General features: G+C 36.7%; 1 protein-coding gene across 1 annotated transcript; it reads right to left on the bottom strand.

The window, feature by feature from the left end:
• Positions 1-8,090: 8,090 nt before the first annotated feature.
• Positions 8,091-20,853, bottom strand: LOC140807148 (uncharacterized). Its single transcript, XM_073163866.1, has 8 exons — positions 20,598-20,853; positions 10,384-10,528; positions 10,134-10,302; positions 9,643-9,913; positions 9,097-9,362; positions 8,802-9,017; positions 8,421-8,523; positions 8,091-8,298 (listed from the first exon to the last, which is right to left on the bottom strand). The coding sequence occupies exons 1-8, from the start codon at positions 20,746-20,748 to the stop codon at positions 8,234-8,236; spliced, it is 1,386 nt and encodes a 461-aa protein (XP_073019967.1). The 5' UTR covers positions 20,749-20,853; the 3' UTR covers positions 8,091-8,233.
• Between the last annotated feature and the right edge of the window lie 1,578 nt (positions 20,854-22,431).

Here is a 22,431-nt window from a genome sequence, read left to right as displayed (position 1 = left end):
ACATCAGACGTAGACCGTTAGTATTTCAGCAGGGAGACAGAGTATTTTTGAAGATTTTCCCTTTCAGAGGCGTTGTCAGATTTGGCAAACGCGGGAAGTTGTCTCCGAGATACATTGGTCCTTACGAGATTCTTGAAAAGATTGGTGATCGAGCATATCGACTTGCACTTCCTCCTTCTCTATCCGGGATACACGACGTTTTTCATGTATCGATGTTGCGCAGATATATGCCTGATGCTTCTCATGTCATTCAGCCTTACGAAGCTGAGCTTGATCAAACTTTGAGTTATGTTGAACAACCGATACAGATTCTTGATCGGAAAGAAAAGCAGCTCAGAACGAAGATTATTCCATTAGTGAAAGTCTAGTGGAGTCGTCATGGCATCAAAGAAGCGACTTGGGAGACATAAGCAGATATGAGACAGAAACATCCCGAGTTATTTATGTGATGTAAGTATTTCTCCAGTTTTGATTTTATTGCCTCTTATACTTGCAGTGATTGATTGCCGGTGATTTCGAGGACGAAATCATTTCTTAGAGGGGGAGAAATGTAAGGCTTGAAATTTATTAGTCTTCATTGATGTGAGACTCGGAAGATATGAGTATGCATGATATAAAATGAGAAGCACTAAGTGAGATGGGAGTAAGAAAGAAATGGAAAAGATGAGGAAATATTCAGAATAAATTAGAAGGGCCGAAGCATTGGCGCACATGCGTGAAGCAATTAGCGCATATGCGCGACAATTCCAGTAGCATAGGCGCACATGCGCGAAGAAATGCGCGCATATGCGCGACACCTCTAGAGACTTTGGCGCACATGCGCAAGATGAAGCGCGCATATGCGCGAGGTGTTGATGCCGAGACAATATGTCTCGCGCATATGCGCGAGTTGAGGACGCGCACATGCGCGAGAAATCCAGCATGAAACCTTATGTTGACACATGGCATGAACTATATAAATCATTGTAAGGTGTCATTCTTCATTTCCTATCAGCAAGAAACGAGAGAGGAATTGGCTGAAAACATTTCTTTCATCATAGCTTAGAGACAAGATTTTGAAGAATCCGGCCATCCGAATTTGAATCCGAGCTTATATTTGTAATCCTCTTGCTATTAGCTACAAAAGGATGTAAGTATTTATATGTTTCAGCATGTTTTGATAGTTACATGTTGGGGAAAACTTTGATATGCTTGTAGATATATGTTCTTATGATTATATGCAACGGTTATTCACAGTCGGATCGAAGAACGGATGTGTGATGTAATTGTTATAGAATTTCAGCATGTTTGGATTGAGATTATGCAGATTTTTGAGAATATGATACATACATATGGTGTTTATTATTCATTGTTGAGAGTTGATATTGAGTCTTGTTGAGAATTGAGTTGATCGGTATCGCGAGTTTACGCCGTTATGCCGTCAAAATAGACCGAGATTAAATATTGATGTGTATGTGTATCCTTTTGAGTTAGAAGTTGATATGGTGCATTATATATATGTCATTTCAGATTTGGTTTGACAGATTCGTCTTCGAGACTTCGACTACGACATCGATAAAGGTTTATCAACGAAAGGTATATTCATGTGTTGGTTTGGGGAAGACACAACTCAAATGAGGTTCAATTTGAGTTTCCCAACAAAATCAAATACTAGATTATGTTTATATTTTGAATGTTTATGCCTTGTTTATAGATTTATATTCAAGCCTTGAGATAGGAGTCATTGACAGATTTGTCAAACTAGATGTTCGGTAGTATCGTCGCATTGGAGCAGTTCGACTCCATGTGTAGACACTCGATACAGACATGACCGAAGTCTAGGAATGAGACGTACCGTTACCCCGATTGGAGGGTAGGTGACAGACAGCGACGTCTTATTCACGCCGGGATCCCTAGAGTAGAGTCGAATTGAGTCAAGACATGATTTGATTGATATGGCATGCTTATATTGATTTGGTTTCGTAGACTATGGAACCTATTACTTTTGATATTATTCATGATAGTTTGTTTCATGATTTATATTTTGTTTATGCATGCATACCATTTTTTATACTGGGATTTGTTCTCACCGGAGTTTCCGGCTGTTGTTATGTCTGTATGTGTGCATAACAACAGTTGGGGCAGGATCAGGGTCACGACCGAGATGAGATCGAGATAGAGTGGTGACTTCGGGCACAGAGGACTGTTAGTGGTTATTGTACTAGACTTGTACTACTTATGATTTAGAGCTTGTATGGTATGGAACTTTAGTTTGGTATGGATGTATTAGAACAAACCATGTATTTACTTTGGTTGTAATTAAATAAAGAGAGTTCTTATGCTTGGTTATATACATTTGATTTAAAGTTAAAAGCAAAAATTTGACCCACTGTTTTCTAACAACGATCCGATTAATTCCGTAAAGAACTGAGTTAGAGCCCGGGTCCCCAAAGGTACACTTGCTTATCGTGTAGCTCTACCACCGAATCTGGCCGGAGGACACAATGTGTTCCACGTTTCGATTCTGAGGAAGTATATGGCAAATCCTTCGCATGTTTTGAGTTATGAGCCATTGCACCTTGCTCCGGATTTGTCATATGAGGAAAGACATGTCCGAATTCTAGACAGACATGAGCAGAGACTTCAGAACAAGGTGACCAAGTTGGTCAAAGTCCAGTGGCTGAATCAATCAGTGGAAGAGGCCACTTGGGAGGCAGAAACAGACATGAGAAGCCGCTACCCAGAGTTGTTTGGTAAGATTTAATTTCGAGGGCGAAATTTATTTAAGTGGGGGAGGAATTGTAGAGCCCAAAATCATTACACGTAAACCCTTGCATTTAATTAAATTCGAGACATGATCGATTATTTTGCATGATTTTAAATTATTGCATGTTATTGTGATGTACGTTAAAATGTTTTCTTGAGTTTTGTGTTTCAGGCGAATATTCGATGCGGGATCGGGAAAAGAGACCGATGACAACTTAGGAAATTTTGGAATATGAGGTATTTTATTTCAGGTCAATAAAATTAGTATTTTAGATGATTTAAGAAATTTTGAGCATTTTATAGCCTAATTTAATTTATTAGGTGATTTTAAGATTTTAAACTTTTCAAATACCAATTTGGAGATTTAAATCTTGAAACTTGTTACTAAATTATTTTATTTAATCTTAGTGTAGTATTAAATAATTAGAGTAGTATTATTTTTATTACTAATTATTTTGTTAAGCACATTTAGCCCTAATTAGTTAGTTAATTAATTAATTAATTAAGCAAATTTTCACCTAACACACACCCACGCCTTACACACACACACACACACTCACATTTCATTTTTTAGAGTAATAGCTAGGGTTCTTTAGCTACACTAGCAGCCAGCCTTCCTCTTCGAAAATTTCTAACAAATTATCTTCCGATTTCAGCAAAAAATCGTGCCACAATTCGTCCCGGATCGAGTCTCGCATTCTCTCGCGTCGTTATCCGTCGTTTCATGAGTTTGATCATCAAAGACATGTTTATTGTTTTATTTTTGCATCCATCTTATCGTAGTTAGTATTTTGATGTATATAGTATGAAAAATCTGTGTATGTTATGCAAAGGTTTGAGAAAAAATTGTTTAAAAAGATTTTGGATAAAAATTTTAGATCTCAAAATCGAGTCTGCTGTTATTTCGTGTATTGTGAATTTTTGGTCGACTTTCTGGAAAATGTTAAACATATAAAACGTATTACTCTTGAATACCTTCGATTTGACAGTAAATTCGTAATTTTTTGACAATAAACGAGTGCGTTATGATCATTTTTGTGGGACTGCTCAAGCTGTGAAATTTCTATGTCACAAAACCCGCCACCCTCTGTTATTTTCAATTCTGCGACTTATAGTTTTGTTTTCTGGAAATGTTTTCAACATATGATTTGTAGTACATCTGTGTTATCTTCGATTCGATATCAAATTCTTAATTTTCCGATAAGAATTGAGAGAGATGATTTTTATCGTAAAATCGCTCAAGATGTGAACATTTGTCCATGTTCTTCACGTTTTCTCTAGTTTTGGTTGCAGGCTTCGTGGGGATCTCCTGAATCTTTGTTGTTGTTGTTAGGGCAAGATGTACAGAGCGTTCCAATGAAGCCCTCGACGTTTTTAAGTGTGTTCGACGTGCAAAAAAATGTTTTATTTTCGAGGTATGCTAATTGTCTTGTGACCAACTATGAACGGGTTTGGAAGCCGGAGAACGTGTCCGGGGACCTATCCACCTCGGTAAAGTATGACCTGGTTTTGATCAGGATTGGAAAGCAGTAAATTATGACTAGTGATCAATCCACCCGGTAAAGTATGACCGTGGATCTTATGTATGTGGTAGTGGACATCCCTGCCAGCCTAGTACTGTGGTTTAGTCTGATCAGGTGCGATATGTTTGGGTCACTTGCTTTGAAACATATCTCTACACAAAATGATGATGATTATGTATGTTCATGTATGTATGATGCAAGTCTGTTTATGAAATGTTTTGCGATATGATGACACGGCTATGTTTGTGTAAGTACGTTCAATTTTAAGTATGTACACTCTACTTTAAAATGCATGTGGTTTTATTACGTATTATTTGTTATTCTCAGTTTATACATGTTGAGTCTTTAGACTCACTAGACTTGATCGATGTAGGTGAAGACGACTTTTAGGAGGCGAGAATGTTTGGACTAGTGTATTTGATCAGTTGGGATAGCAAATTTGCATCCCATGTCATATAACGCAAGCATCCACTGTCCAGATACCACGTTGATTCTTTGTTTGCACCTGTCACCTGAAATCACACACAATATATAATCTAGATACCTACATCTATCTGAGTCCTAAACAAATTAGTCATTTAGGAACCCAGACTTAGATCAGTCTAACTGACTTTCCAGTTGTTGTGTTCCAAATAGTTTTTCTCGACTTGTGTGTGCTTGATGTGTAGTGTGCAGATGAAGCAATATGATCTTTAGCCTTGTTCAACCGGTTGTTCAGCCGATATCTTTTCTGAACTGGCTTACTGTTATAGTAATTGGAGTAGCCATTTGAATAGTTCAGGTATTTATTGCTGAACCTTTTGGTGACTTACTTTGTGGGTCAGTTGAAATTTTTGGGCTATAACCAATACCATACCTTCTAGCCTTGTTCTTATATTCAATAGGCTGTACAACTGGTTTATTTGGCTCATCACCAGTGATACTCAGCCAAAACTGAACATGGGAAAAGAGAAATATATACTCTATGTAAAATCAGTTGTGGTACATCTTGGTTGCTAAATCCTAAACAAGTTTTATCAGTAACTGATTTTTGCTTATCGTGTATTTTAGCTAGTGCAACAGATGATTTATTCCATACCTTAATAAGCTCAGTTTGCTTTAAATTTTCAAGCATTAACTGCTGAATCATATATTGATTCTTGCTTCTTTCAGCATTCAGCTCAGCAATCTCTCGTTTAAGACTCAACAGATCAACTGATTCATTAGTTTCAGTTTTATCGTCTTTGAGATCAGTTTGTTTTGCTCTGGCCTTCTCAAAAGATAGGGCAAGCTTGTGATACTCATTGACCATGTCATGAAGTGTAGAAATAAGTTCATCTTGTGTGAAGTCAGTTGAACTAAAGTCGAACGACAGAGGAAAACTTGATCTAATCTACAAAAAAAATTGGAAGAATCAATTAAAGAATTGCCTAAGCTCCCCACAGAGATCGAATCGTTTAGATCGCATTATCAAAAACACAAAGGATTAAGGAAATCTGAGCACCAAAATACATTCCTTGTTATAAAATTACTAAATAAATAATTGTTAACTTGTTATAACCATGATCGACAATGAAACAACGTCGATATGTCGAGGGTAAAATTCTCGTTCATATAATGAAAAATAAAAATCTTGAAGGACTTTTCCACTTATCCACTTTTTGCAGCTGCAGTTTTATGAAATATTTTACTAAAATAGGTGGATCCACTTTCCTCATAACAGCTAACTTCCACATCTTCTAACATTTGGAACCAACTTATAAACTCTTATATAAGAAATCTGTTTGATTTCAATTAAACTATAGTCACCAAATTCAACTCTTTGAATTTAACTATCTCAACAAGAAGACGAAATCCAATACATGTATGATCATCAATGGTTCAAGGATACATCTAACTGTGGGTTCAAAACTTCATTTTGATTCAGAATAACATAGTTTTTATCTGGCTTTACCCTAATTAATCACATTCTTTTCGTCAACCCCTTGATCAAGAATGTCAAAACTCAAATATGATTACACCCATCAGATCATGGTAAAAGAATCTCGTAGCATCGTTCCATGATCTCCTAGATATCAACATTAACTTATGATTAGCGTATATTACGGTTTCTTCAACTCATATATCCTGATCGAATCTATAATCATTAGTATATCGAGTTGCAAATGAATTCGATAACAATGTGATATATCTTTCCATAATAAAAGTGAAATGGTATAGGCAACTGAGAAAACATTTTTCCAAAATGCACGTGTCTTACTTGGCCAGATATTTCTTGCACTAATAACTCATCAGATCTTTATCTTCACTCATGGGCGAGCAGTAAATCCCCAACTACAATGCATTGGATCATACGTATTTCGATACTACACTGAACCCCGCTACCCGATGACCTTCAATGAGTTGGTAAACGAGTCAAAGTGTAGTGCTAGTACGCAGAGCCTCCATGTTGTCTCGGGTCAAAGAGCTAATGGTGAACAATCATAACTATGAACTATTTCACTTGATAACTGATAATCACTTGGAAATTCAGATGGAGGATTGTTCGGTGCATCATCAAATGATCACTAATATCTATGAATGGATATATTCATGCAATTAACAATGAAACACAGCGTTTACATCAAAAATACTAGTTTCAAGCTCAAGTGACATTTATCCTTATTTTAGGTTGCTGAATCGACTAGGAACATGTTTAGAACATACAGTACGTTTTCTAATGTGTTGACTTTACATTGCGAGACAGACCTCATGATACCTATTGTATATTCAAGGACTTTATCTATGCAGCTTGTATGAGTATACAAAATTAAATGTCATAATTGAATAAAAACCATAATATATTATTAAAATAAAGGTTGTTTTTACATAAAAATCCATAAAGGTCAAGTGTCTCGCCGTACACCTACTCTAACACATTACCTTTTTTTTCCTTCACATTCAGCAAGGGCCTTTAATCCTCCACAACTGCAATGAAGAGGCTCAAGGTATGAAGCCAAATTCATCCCAAAGAGCTTGCTTTTAGTTTAGTGTAATAAGTAGAGACATAAAGTTTTCCATGTCGGTGTTCTACGATTTCTTGTTGAATTTGAAATATCCTGGAGTCATGTCCTTGTGAAAACCTTTCTTTGAGATCTAAGATCCATGACTAAACCATGTCATTGCATCTCGGCCATATATATGATATTTTTTTGAATCCGTGGAGGCTGGTGCTTAAATAGATCCATTAACAAATCTAAGTTTGTTCTTCGCACTAAGGCTGACGAGCATAGCACGACTCCGTTGCCCGTAATTGTATCCATCAAGTGGTTTAGAGACTAGAATTATACCCATATGATCCAAGGAATTCAAAACCAGGGGGTCTAAAACATCAAGCAATGTTTCTGTAGTTTGGTTTGTTTCGCCGATGTGTTGTGTTCAGCAGAAGGTGGCAAAATCTAGAACACCAAAACAATGTTACAAAAATTAATATTACTACTAAAAAGAATGACGGAACAAAAATTAAAATATTATCAGTCAATAATCTAAAATGTTACACAATATTCACATCACCAACAGCCATTAACGGACTATTGGTTGACACCTGATGCGTGTTTTGTTTCTAAAAGCCGAAAGAATGAAGTAAATGCAAAATAATGAATTAAATGCTTTGATTAGATATACATTATCGTGATTATTAATATGACTGTTGGAACATGAAAACAGACTATCGCAAGAAAAGTATCTTGAATTTGATCCCTAATAAATATTAATTAATTTACCATTCTCATTCCAATTTACTTTTTACCAAGTACGGAGGTCACCCCATCGATAGTTTCAATAAAAATCGTATTTTTATGCTCAAAAAAATAAACAAATATCTGAGAGTGGATATATGGAGAGAACATTGTAGTGAACAAATGGCTAACATCCATATTATACACTTGAAGTAAATATAAATCATCAAAAAATAATACGTATTGGATAAAATTGCTAATATAAAATCATCAAGCAGAATCTAATGGCTCAGCCTCGTTGTTTCTTTCTTTCAACGTGGTCCATTCTTCTGTCTCTGGAAATGAGGAAAAACGCTCATTAGAACAAGGGAGCATAAAGATTTTATCGCTTATTATGAAAATCTACTGCATTAGACTTCAAAAGAGTTGTGTCAATTTTAGTCGACGTGTTACTAACTTGGCTTGTCTCCAATTGCCGATAGCCGTTTTTGTAGGATCGAGGCCACAAAGAGAAAGATGGAGCACATACCAAACATTATTGTAATTGGAAATGCATTAACCTACAAATATTGAAGAGATTGTTAGCATCCAATAGTCGGCTGGAACACCAAACTCGTGATGTTGAAATGGGAATTTCTAATTTGACTTAATTTCTGGGCATAAATCAGCTATAAATCATTTTCTATTATCATGTTAAGAAAATACCCAACTGGATCAGCAAGTGGCAATCCGCCTTCGAAGGAAGAGTGATTTGGATCAAGATTGGAGCAGGTGGGAAGGACAAAACTAATAATTAACCAAATAGTGTGGGGGAATGGTGAAATTGTAACAGACGTACATTGTACAACACGATGCAGACAAAGATGTTCAGTGGGATGCGGAAGAAGTTCATGATGGTGCTCCGGGCCTCCTCAGGTATGTATTGGGATCTCATCTTCATGATGGACGGCCAGAAGATACCTACACAAGCTTCAAAAGTACAGAAACCAAGAAGCTGAAGACAGCCTGAGAATGACATGCCAACCCCTTCCGCATTTGAAGGAGTTATGAAGAACTGCCATAGAGAAGCAACGAGTTACATATTGTTCAACAATATAGAATCAAGTGAAATAACATCAGAATCCCGGACATACATTGGTCAGTATGGGGAGCAAAAGCGAGGCAGAAGATATAACAAAAACAATCTGCATGTAGCTCTCCACTTTAACTGTATTGCGGGCCAATAGACGAGCTGCAATTGTGCTTCCCAACATTGAAGCCAACATAAAAGTTGCAAAAATAAATCCATGCGGAATATCTTCGTCATTTGGACTAAGAGCAGGTGTCCAGAGGAACACAAATGTGTACATCGAACCTTCAAACAAAGACTGTATTGCACCAAGCAATGCAATCTTCTCATCTGACAAATATCAAGTTCCAAAAAAGGATTTAAATTAAAGAAGAGAGAGAAATATATTAGCAGGTTTTGCTGTTTGGTGGTAGCAAAACAAATGAAGTAAACAACCGAAGTTCAAAAGGAGCAGCTGAAAAGTATCTACATCAGGTTACTGCATTGTCTTCTTTAAATTCTTTGGTGATTATATGGAAAAATGGGACCGAAGAACAGTAACCTTTACTTCTCTTTACAGAGCTACTGACTCATTAGAGGAAGATTTTTCATGTAAAAGATTTAAGCATACCAGAGGCAATTGCTACAGCTGCGCCCTTGAATTGAGTCAGCAAGTCCTTGCTCTCCGAAGTGTCGCCATAATTCTCTGTCCACGACGCTAGTATTACAGCCATTCCTATGGCTAGAAATATGGCAGCAGCATCAAAGGGTGATACTGGTCCAAGATTCAAGGTATCAACCAGCAGATTTCCAAACAACCCAGATAAAATGGCAACAAGACCATTGCCGAGAAATATTGCCTTGGAGAAAGTTAATGAGAGCCATTGCGGATCAAAACCCCTCTGCAGATATATATTGAATAAATTATTTCAATCAATAACTATACAGAAGGCAATCGTTTTTCGATGCAACAATAAATGAGTTGATAAGTATATTAAATACAGATTCATTAACAAGAAAATTAGTAAACGCAATTTTCCAGATGAGCAAAAGACACAAGATGATAGAAAAGGTAGAGACAATTTCCTTGTATTCATATATACACATATATGGGCATCTCACCTTGAAGTGCTCAGCCACAAGCCATGACTCAAATGCAGAAAACAAGAGTGATGTGGCAATACCACCCAAAACACGTCCAATCATCAGAACTTTGTAATGAGGAGAATGCTTGGTCATGCAGCTCAGTGTATAAGTGATGCAGTAAGTAATACACGCTCTCTTGCGCCCCCTGCAATTTCATCATAACACTCAAATAAGATATTTTGCAAGAATTATTGCAAATATACTTTATTTCAAGAGGATGCCATACTGTTTATCTGCCAGAGAACCAACAATTGTACCAAACAACATGGAAGACCCAAATCCAGCGATGAAGAGCTGTCCAATTTCACCTTTTCCAAAACCATAAGTAGTGTAAAGGTAGTAAACATATGGACCCTGCAGCCAGTCACCAGCTGTTTACGTGGAATCAACCGTCAGGACAAGTAGAATCATTGTTTGCAAATATCTCGAAGGACCAAAAAAATTGAAAAGGAAAGAATCATGATCTACAAAAAATTGAAAGAACCAATTAAAGAATTGCCTGAGCTCCCCATCGAGAGCGAATCGTGTAGATTGCATAATCATAACTACAGTTTCGAAAAACACAAAGGATTAAGGAAATCTGAGCACCAAAATACATTCCTCGTTATACAATTACTAAAATAATCAGTAGTTAGTAGTTCAACGCATTTTGTGGATAAAATATTCCACTCCATTTGACTACAATAATGTTAGAGTAAATGCCCTGCAAGCCAACGGTTGGCTAGGGAATTTATTGACTCAAGTGTAATAAACCGTCTTTATTTTAATATAATTTAATTTTTAAATGGTTTCGTTATACTTTATCTGTATACCCATGCAAGCAGCATAGATAAAGTCCTTGATTGTGCTTTAATACAAATGAATCGTAATTCGATGTTGAAACTCATTTGTAAACACTGTATATTCTAAATTCGTTCCTAGTCGATTCAGCCGCCTAAAACATGGATAAAGGTCGCTTGAGCTCGAAACTAGCATCTGTGATGTTGTGTACTGCGTTTCTTGGTAAGGACATTGAGATGTCCAAACATACAGATGGGTAGTCATATGATGATTATACCGAACAACCCTCCCTCGGACTTTCCAAGTGGTTATCATTTATCGAGAGGATAAGTTCGTGGTTATGATTGTACACCATTAGTCCTTACGACCCGGGACAACACTGAGGCTCTATATGCTAGGGCTGTGCTTTGACTCGTTTACCGGCTCCAGGAGAGTCATCAGGTGGCGAGGTTGGGTACAGTTGCGACACATATAGGAGTCAGTGCATTGTAGTCGGGGATTCACCGCTCACTTACGGGTGTGGATATCCTATGTGATCTAATGAAATATTAGTGCATGGAATCTCTGGCCAGAGTACGAGATGTACGTTGGAGAAGGAGTTCTCCAAATAGTACACGCGATGCCACTATTATAGTTATCACATAGTTATCGAATCAATATGCAACCCTCGATGAACCAATGGTTGCAGATTCGATCGGGATATATGAGATGAAGGGACCGTACTGTACGTTAATCATAATCGACTGGTTCTTGCAGGCACTATCAGTGATACCTAGGGGATCATGGGGCGATGCTACTAGACGCTCTTACCATGATCCGATGGGTGCAATCAGAAATGAGTTCTGACATTCTTGATCAAGGTGTTGATGAAAAGAATGGGGCTAACTAGGGTAAGTCCGAATAAAGGATTATGTCCTGAATCACAAAGAGTTGTGAACCCACGGCTAGCTGTATCCCTGAACCATTGAGGGTCACACAAGTACTGGGTTGTTTGTTCCCGTTGAGAGAATAAATTCAAAAGTTGAATTTATATTATATAGTAAATTCAAGGAGTTGAATTTATGATAATTAAATTTTGAGAGAATAAATTCAAGGAGTTGAATTTATAAAATTTGAGAATTTAATTTATTAAACTCAAATGTTGGGTTTATTAAATATTAAATTTTGGAGGTGATAAAAATTCAAAAAGTTGAATTTATAATTTAAATAATAAATTCAAATGTTGAATTTATACTGTATTTAATTTATTAAGCTCAAAAGTTGAGTTGATTAATTAATAAATTAAATATGGTGAGTATTATGTTTAATGGGCTTGTAGGAGTACAAGTCCAACATAATAAATAATTAAAGTTTTAATGGGCTTTAATTAAATTAATTAAACTAGTTGGACTAGCTCAGTTAATTAAATCAAGCCCATTAATGTTAATTATGTAATTAGGGTTTAATTAATTATAAATAATACATATAAAGACAAAACCCCTAGCCCACCACCATAGAAATTTTCGAGACACCCACTTCCAAATAAAAGGAATAATTCGGCCACCTTGATTTTTTTTTAGGGTTTGAGCCGTCTCTCAATTATTTCTCTCCTACGTAAAATCTCTTCTACTTTTCTAGTGCAAATTAGAAGAGGATCAAGCAATCTAGTCGTGGACTTGATAGGAGGATCAAACAAGGAGATTATTGAAGAAAGTTCGTAGGGAATCACCAAGAGCTAGATCTGTTTATATCGGATCAGTTGGAGCCAAGTGATCTATTCACAAAGGTATAAATTTCTAACACCCTATGAATGTTTTGTTAAATCATACGAACGTCCAAAGCAATATTATTTTGTTTTTCAAAATAAAATAAAAATTTTAAATCTTCCGCTGCGTTTGGGCGTGTAGAAAACCGGATCCAACAGTGGTATCAGAGCCAGGTTTTCTGAATCGTATGATTTAAATTATATTGAATAATTTATTTCTAACCACACAAGAAAATTTTCAGAAAATGGTAGCACCATAAAATTTTATTTTTTCCAGATTTTCAAAAAAAAAAAAAAAAATCGGATCTGCCCGGAACAGTTCCGGGCGGATCCTGTGCGCAGGGCAGCGCGCGCACGGTGTGCGGAACGTCCGCACGCCGAGCTGCGCTCACCTGTGCGCTTCCAGCGCGCACAGGAGCGCCGCCACTGCCCGAAACGTTCGGGCAGCGGGCGGGCAGCGCGGGATGCTACCCGAGATCGTCTCGAGAATCGTGAAAATTGATGGGCTAGAATTGTTTGGGCCTAAGGTGCGATTTTTTGAATTTTCAAAATTATGGGGAAAATTGATATTTTTGAAATTGATTCAATTTTTTATTTTGGAAAATTAATAATTTTCTTGTAAAATAAATAATTAGAATATGATTTTAATTATTTATGGTAAAACTGAGTTTTTACAAGAAATCAATTATTATTGATTTAATTGGAAATTAAATAAAGGAGTTTATTTTATTTATTAAATCTTTTAATAATTGTGGTGGTTTGTGATAAATTATTAGATATATGATTTATCAATTAATTAAATTGTTTAATTAATTGATGTTAATATTTGATATTAAATGCAATAAGGATGATCGAGAGCCTTGACCAATGTGTTAGGTGTATGTTAGGATATTTTACTGTTTTTATTCATTTTATTAATATTTGATATTATTAAAGTGGGACCTGGTTTATGGCCCGTTCCCACCCCCTATGAGATGTATACCTTATGTGCCATGGCTATTTAAATGTAATTATTAGAAATAGTGGGAGATCAAGACTGGAAGATGGTGGGCCCGATGAACGAGATGAAGACATGTAAAATATTGGAAGCTTTTGTAATAGTTGCATTTGCATCCCTGCATTCACCTAGGTTTGGACCTGGATCCATGTATGGCTCACATGGATCTAATAGTGTTGACGATCGATCATCCTTATTTATTGTTGAATGTCATAATATGATATATGTGATATATAGTAGTATGTATGTATGTATATTATTAGATAATATAGTTGCATGAATCCGACAAACATACAAACTCGTGGCACGCGATTTTCAAATTAAAATGATGAGACAATTTTTAAATTAAAATCCCTCATTTTGAATATGATTCAAAATTTATATCAAACCGGAAAAGTAAAAATTAAAAGAGTTTAATTTTTTTCTTGCCTTCCATCAACCGTGGTTGCATGTTGATCGCTACCCGCGGACATTGTCTGGCTCATATTATTGGGGAGGCATGTACGCCGGAAAGCTGTGACTTCCACCGGACATATGATGTGAATTGAGTGGAACTCCCATGACTTCGGCTCATATTATTGGGGGAACTCATGGCGACCGTCTACTACAATTCAATATTGATGGGTCGGTTTGACACGCGAAAATAAACGGCGTCATATTATTGGGTCCTTATTAAACGTGAGGCAAAACACGCGGAGGTTGCATAGGGATGCAATTGGATTCTACCTTTTAGAAATTATAATTGGCTGATATTATTCGGGATTATAATTGGCTAATTGGACTCTACGTGCCCACTAAGGAAATACGATTTCCCTTTTTTCATCAGAGGGTGGTGGAAATGTCAAAATAGTGGGACGGAGATTTATAAAATAAAAATCCATATTTTATATCTTAAAATTATTTTAAAATAATCAGCAACCATTATTCTGTTTCCATATCAGTATATTTTCGATTTCGTCACGTAATACATTCCTGTTATTAACTAGCTAACCGAATCTAATTTTCAAGACTGGTTGGGAAATTGTTCTGAATTCGGAGAAAATGACATACACACTAATGTCAGTCTTGTTGAACTGACAAAGCATGCAAGATGGTAGGACCATAGTGTGCAAAGCTAAAGTGTGATGTGCTCGCTTCTATGTCAAATTAACTGTAGGGACAGTTTGAGGATATGTTGAATGTTGCTGACATTCGAATAAACATGCAAGAGTTGCATGGTACATGAAACTCGTACAGTGATGCACATCAATTTCAAGGAGCTCATGACTACACGTATGCAAGATGGGGCTTTGGCCCATGAGCATAGTGTACGTATGACTGAGCTTATTGAGGATGTGGTGGGCCTGGAATATGTGATTCCTAACGAGTTACTAGGTAACATGAATTTGTTATCTTTCTCTTCCTCATTTGACGGGGTTATGGTGAACTTCAAGTTTAATAATAAGATATTTGATAGCCTTGAAGAGCTAGTCAATATGCTTATAACTTATGAGATCATCATAAAACATGGAATTGTTGTTTTTCTTATGGCCCTCTCGTCAGACTGAAAATGGCCCACAAGGTAAGGGAAAGAAATGTTCTGCCCCTCCCAAGGAAAACAATACCAATAAGAGGCAAACTCTGAAAGACACTTAAAAGGCCTACAAAGCCCGATAAGTTAGAACATATTTATTTCACTGCATGAAGTCCAGACATAAGAAATTATATGTGCCAGAAATGTTTTGGAAATGATAAGTGAATGTCCAAGTAAACATGAATTCAACAACAAACAAAAGAAAGTTAGATGATCCAAATCCCACACAAATATGGCACGCTAGACTATGTCACATTTCCCAAAGAAGGATGCACAAACTAGTGGGAGAAGACGTGTTTGACTTGTCAGACATAAATTCTCTACTTACTTGTGAGCTCTGTCTAAAAGGAAAAGTGACCAAGACTCCATTCGATGGAAACGTGGAACGTGCGCAGAGTCTATTGGATTTGATCCACACAGACATTTGTGGCCCGCTAAGTGTTAGCACAAAATATGGGCAATCCTACTTCATTACCTTTACTGATGACCATTCGAGGTATGGGTATTTTATTTGATAAAACACAAATCTGAAGCATTTGAAAGGTTCAAAGAATTCAGATCTGAAGTAGAAAAACAGCTAGAAATGAGTATTAAAACACTTCGATCTGATCGAAATGGTGAATACTTGAGTGCTGAATTTTTGGGTTATCTAAAAGAGAATGAGATTCTCTCACAGTGGACTCCACCAGCAACACCACAATTGAATGGTGTTTCTGAACGTTGAAATCGAACCTTGTTGGACATGGTTCGATCCATGATGGGATTCACTGAATTGCCTACATCGTTTTGGGGCTTTGCGCTTGAAACTGCGGCAATGTTGTTGAATAATGTTCAAACTAAAGCAGTGGATAAAACACCATATGAGATATGGATGGGGAAACCTCCCAAGTATTCTTACATGAGAATATGGGGATGTCCTGCTTATGTGAAGCAGACAGTGGGAGACAAATTGGATAGTAGATCCACTTTGTGCTACTTAGGAGGATATCCAAAGAATTCTGTTGGATATTATTTCTATCATCCTAGTGATGCAAAAGTGTTTGTTTCAAGAAATTCCACCTTTTTGAAAAGTGAGTTTCTATTAGATAGAAAAGGCAATATGATAGAACTTGAAGAAATTCAAGATCCTCCCTCAACTTTAGAAGTTGAACCTAATCCCCTAGAACCAGTAGTTGAAGTACAAGCTCCTAGAAGGTCTGATAGGGTTGTTAGACCACCTGCAAGATATACGCTTCTTCATAAACAAGGCCCTGATGAGCATTGTGTTGGATGTGATCCAATGAATTTCAAAGAAGCAATATCTGATACTGATTCAACCAAATGGCTTGAAGTCATGCAGTCAGAAACGGACTCTATGTATTCAAACCAAGTATGGACATTGGTGGATCAACCTGAGGGAATTGTTCACATAGGGTGCAAATGGATCTACAAAAGAAAGCTTGGGACGAATGGGAAGGTAGTGACCTTCAAAGTAAGACTGGTTGCAAAAGGTTTTACTCAAAGGCAAGTAGTTGACTATGAGGAAACTTTTTCACCAGTTGTTATGTTTAAGTCCATTAGAATACTACTAGCCATAGCATCATGGTATGACTATGAGATATGGCAAATGAATGTAAAGACTGCATTCCTCAATGGAGACATCAAAGAAGAAATTTATATGTCTCAACCTGAGGGATACACATCAGTAGGAAGTGAGCATAATGTATGCAAACTTCAGAGATCAATATATGGTCTCAAGCAGGAGTCAAGAAGTTGGAACCTCAGATTTGATAGCACTATCAAAGAGTTTGGTTTTGCTAAGAATCCTGAGGAACCATGTGTGTACAAGAAAATTAGTGGGAGTGCAGTGACATTCCTAGTACTTTACGTTGATGATATCATGCTCATTGGGAATGATGTAGGATTACTGCAATCAACTAAAGTATGGTTAGCAAGTAAATTCTCCATGAAAGACATGGGTGAAACATCCTACGTATTGGAAATACAAATCTATAGAGATAGATCAAAGAGGATGCTCGGACTCACCCAAGCCACCTATATCAATACCATTATAAAACGATTCTCTATGGAAGAGTCCAAGAGAAGATACTTACCAATGTGTCATGGTATTACTCTATCTATAGTTATGTGTCCCAAAACTGATGAAGAGATAGAGATGATGACACGTATTCCATATGCGTCAGCTATTGGTAGTATCATATATGGTATGATATCGACACGTCCTGATGTTGCTTACGATTTGAGTGTTACAAGCAGATATCAGGCGAACCCTGGTCCAATGCATTGGAAGGCCGATGAAAGATATTCTTAAGTGCTTGAGAAGGACTAAGAATTTGTTCATGGTCTATGGGTGGAGAATTGAAATTGGAAGGCTACACAGATTCTAGCTTCCAATGTGACATAGATGATTCGAAATCGACCTCTGGTTTTGTATTCATGCTATATGGTGTGGTGGTCTCTTGGAAAGGTTCCAAGCAAGACACTGTTGCGGATTCCACCACTGAAGCTGAATACATTGTTGCATCTGATGCAGCCAAAGAGGTAGTTTGGATGAGGAATTTTGTCCAAGTGTTGGGCGTTATTCCTAATGGAGTTGATCCAGTCCCGTTGTACTGGGACAACACTGGTGCCATTGCGCAAGCAAAGGAACCAAGGTCTCATCAGCGATCCAAACATCTACTGAGTAAGTTCCACATCATACGGGAGATAGTGGGAAGAGGAGACATATCAGTTGACAGAGTCCCCTCTGCAGATAATATTGCTGATCCACTTACAAAGCCCTTGCCAGGACCATTGTTTGAAAAGCATCGCGAAGCAATGGAATTAAGGGTAGTTGGCTCTAGGGCAAGTGGGAGATTGTTAGAGTAAATGCCCTGCAAGCCAACGGTTGGCTAGGGAATTTATTGACTCAAGTGTAATAAACAGTCTTTATTTTAATATAATTTAATTTTTAAATGGTTTCGTTATACTTTATCTGTATACTCATGCAAGCAGCATAGATAAAGTCCTTGATTGTGCTTTAATACAAATGAATCGTAATTCGATGTTGAAACTCATTTGTAAACACTGCATATTCTAAATTCGTTCCTAGTCGATTCAGCCGCCTAAAACATGGATAAAGGTCGCTTGAGCTCGAGACTAGCATCTGTGATGTTGTGTACTGCGTTTCTTGGTAAGGGCATTGAGATGTCCAAACATACAGATGGGTAGTCATATGATGATTATACCGAACAACCCTCCCTCGGACTTTCCAAGTGGTTATCATTTATCGAGAGGATAAGTTCGTGGTTATGATTGTACACCATTAGTCCTTACGACCCGAGACAACACTGAGGCTCTATATGCTAGGGCTGTGCTTTGACTCGTTTACCGGCTCCAGGAGAGTCATCAGGTGGCGAGGTTGGGTACCGTTGCGACACATATAGGAGCCAGTGCATTGTAGTCGGGGATTCACCGCTCACTTACGAGTGTGGATATCCTATGTGATCTAATGAAATAATAGTGCATGGAATCTCTGGCCAGAGTACGAGATGTACGTTAGGAGAAGGAGTTCTCCAAATAGTACACGCGATGCCACTATTATAGTTATCACATAGTTATCGAATCAATATGCAACCCTCGATGAACCAATGGTTGCAGATTCGATCGGGATATATGAGATGAAGGGACCGTACTGTACGTTAATCATAATCGACTGGTTCTTGCAGGCACTATCAGTGATACCTAGGGGATCATGGGGCGATGCTACTAGACGCTCTTACCATGATCCGATGGGTGCAATCAGAAATGAGTTCTGACATTCTTGATCAAGGTGTTGATGAAAAGAATGGGGCTAACTAGGGTAAGCCCGAATAAAGGATTATGTCCTGAATCACAAAGAGTTGTGAACTCACGGCTAGCTGTATCTCTGAACCATTGAGGGTCACACAAGTACTGGGTTGTTTGTTCCCGTTGAGAGAATAAATTCAAAAGTTGAATTTATATTATATAGTAAATTCAAGGAGTTGAATTTATGATAATTAAATTTTGAGAGAATAAATTCAAGGAGTTGAATTTATAAAATTTGAGAATTTAATTTATTAAACTCAAATGTTGGGTTTATTAAATATTAAATTTTGGAGGTGATAAAAATTCAAAGAGTTGAATTTATAATTTAAATAATAAATTCAAATGTTGAATTTATACTGTATTTAATTTATTAAGCTCAAAAGTTGAGTTGATTAATTAATAAATTAAATATGGTGGGTATTATGTTTAATGGGCTTGTAGGAGTACAAGTCCAACATAATAAATAATTAAAGTTTTAATGGGCTTTGATTAAATTAATTAAACTAGTTGGACTAGCTCAATTAATTAAATCAAGCCCATTAATGTTATTATGTAATTAGGGTTTAATTAATTATAAATAATACATATAAAGACAAAACCCTAGCCCACCACCATAGAAATTTTCGAGACACCCACTTCCAAATAAAAGGAATAATTCGGCCACCTTGATTTTTTTTTTAGGGTTTGAGCCGTCTCTCAATTATTTCTCTCCTACGTAAAATCTCTTCTACTTTTCTAGTGCAAATTAGAAGAGGATCAAGCAATCTAGTCGTGGACTTGATAGGAGGATCAAACAAGGAGATTATTGAAGAAAGTTCGTAGGGAATCACCAAGAGCTAGATCTGTTTATATCGGATCAGTTGGAGCCAAGTGATCTATTCACAAAGGTATAAATTTCTAACACCCTATGAATATTTTGTTAAATCATACGAACGTCCAAAGCAATATTATTTTGTTTTTCAAAATAAAATAAAAATTTTAAATCTTCCGCTGCGTTTGGGCGTGTAGAAAACCGGATCCAACAAATAAATCATAGCATCACAACCAACCATTCAAGCAATTAAATACAACAATCTTGAGTACCATACATTTCGTTGGCCAAAATCAAAAACCCAAAAAACAACATCTAGATCCACCAAGAATCCAACATGTTCAGTACCAGCCACAAACGTCATATTCAAGCAGATAGCTCGAATACCAAAAGTTCAAGCACTCGGTACATTAGATCACACCCCGCAACCTCCAATTCACAAGCAGTAAACACAACTCAACAGCTCACTTTCCCAAAATCACCTCACTCAAACCCCCACATCGAGTGGATCTAAAGCATTTACAGAAGAACAGTGAAGCACAATCGAACTGTCAAGCGAAATCGAATGGCGAAAGAAGGGAATCAAATTAAAACACACACACAAACACAAAGTAACAGCATTGACTAAATCAAATCAAATCACTCGACACAGAATGCCGAATCAATCACCCCGCGGATCCCATACAACACAACAAAATCTAACTTACCCATCATGAGAGAATAAACAAGCAAGTAATTATTCTTGAACGATTCAAAGATCGAAGAAGTATTAATCCGATCTTTGTTGGTTTTACTCAGCTCCAAAGCAGCCACCACCGCAGCCAGAGCCCCAAACACCAGATAGTAAAACGGCTCCATTTTCCCCAGCGGAGACTTCCCACTTTCTTCTTCCTCGCGGCAATGAGGATAAACAGAGATTAAGAGAGGCAGCAGGCTCAGTAGTATAGCTGGGAAAACGTGAAAAATATATATCTTGATACGCTTATTAGACACACACGCTAAAGCGTGTTCTGTGCACGTTGCTAGAAAACGAGTAACCGCGTTTTTCTTATATTTAGCTTTTTAACACGTGGTGGGTTGTGATTGGCTGGAGCATGTGAGGGTCATGGTTTCCTAGGACATGTTTCAAACCTCATTTCATTTTTTTACTTACTATAGTTTTTAAAATGAAAACACACATTTTAATAGAAATACTTATTGCCATGAACATGAAATAGTCATTTTTAACATATTAATTGGGTTTACCCACATATATGTAAATAACATTGGGAAAATGAGAATGGGTAAATTCAATTTGTAGAGCTCAAAATCAGTACATGTAAATTATATGCATCTATTTTATTGTTAAATAATTTATTTAATTTTAAAATGATTTTAACGACGCATGATATTAATTGCATTATTTCAAATCATTTATGCTTAGTAATTTAGTAATTGCATTATTTCAAATCATTTAAGCTTATGTGAAGAACATTAAAATATTTCCTCGAGTTTCATGTTTCAGGCCATTATTCGATGCGGGATCGATGAAAAGGGACCGACGACGATTTTGATAATTTTTAAAATGCGGTATTTTATTTTAAGTTAAGATTGAGACATTTCAAATGATTTATAAGTTTTAGTATTTTAAAAGCCTAAATTGTTTATTTAGTGATTTAATAGTTTAAAAATTTTAAAGTTAAACAATTGTGTGCTTTATTTTAAATTCAATTATGCTAATATTTTAGGGAGGTATTAGTATTTTATGTAGGGGGTTTATTTATTATTAATATTTTAGTTAGTCAATTATCCCACTAATTACCCCCTAATTTCCTAACACGCACGCACACACTTCTCACACACCAATAACCGATCACTCACACACACACAATCACAATTCAGATTTTTAATTTTTTTTTAAAGCAAAAACCTAGGGTTTTAAGAACTAGAGCAGCTGCCCCTCTCCTCTGATTTTCTTCCGGCGATTTTCGTTGGTTTTCTTCAAGGAATTTAGTGTCACGTTCGTCCGGGATCGTCTCTCGCATCCTTCCCGCTTCGGCGTCGTCGTTCCGGTATTTTAAGTTATCAAAAGACATGTATAATCTTTCATGTTCACATCAATCTTGTCATAGTATTAATTTTGAATTATTTGATATGAAAAACTTGCGTATGTTATGTAGAAGTTTGAGCAAATTGGTTGGATCGATTTTGAAATAATTTTTAGATCTAAAACTCGATTTTCGCTGTCATTTTTAATAATGTAATTTTTTCGTTGATTTTCTGGAAAAACTTTCAATATATAAACCGTATCCTTTTCGATACCTTCGATTTGACAGTAAATTCGAAATATTTGGATAAAAATTGAGTGAGTTATGATCGTTTCCGTGAGACCGCCAAAACTGTATTTTTCTTAAAATGTGTTCTTGTCATGTTCTTGGGAATTTCTTCTTGCAGGCTTCGTTGGAGATCATTGGGGGTTCCTTCCTGTGTTTAAGAGTGTCCAATGGGGTGATCATGTGAATTTTGAGGTGTTGTCTCGGGTTGGTGAGGTTATACATGAAA

The sequence above is a fragment of the Primulina eburnea genome, chromosome 12, assembly GCF_022965805.1.
Source record: "Primulina eburnea isolate SZY01 chromosome 12, ASM2296580v1, whole genome shotgun sequence".
Classification (NCBI taxonomy): domain Eukaryota; kingdom Viridiplantae; phylum Streptophyta; class Magnoliopsida; order Lamiales; family Gesneriaceae; genus Primulina; species Primulina eburnea.
Note: the sequence above shows the minus strand (reverse complement) of the source record. Positions and strands in the feature narration are given on the sequence as shown.

Coding starts and splice junctions, on each gene's coding strand:
- LOC140807148 (XM_073163866.1), bottom strand. CDS start 20,748: ATGGAGCCGTTTTACTATCTGGTGTTTGGGGCTCTGGCTGCGGTGGTG. Junction 10,529..20,597: donor TGTTTATTCTCTCATGATGG/GTAAGTTAGATT, acceptor CCACGTAAACAG/CTGGTGACTGGCTGCAGGGT. Junction 10,303..10,383: donor GGTTCTCTGGCAGATAAACA/GTATGGCATCCT, acceptor ATGAAATTGCAG/GGGGCGCAAGAGAGCGTGTA.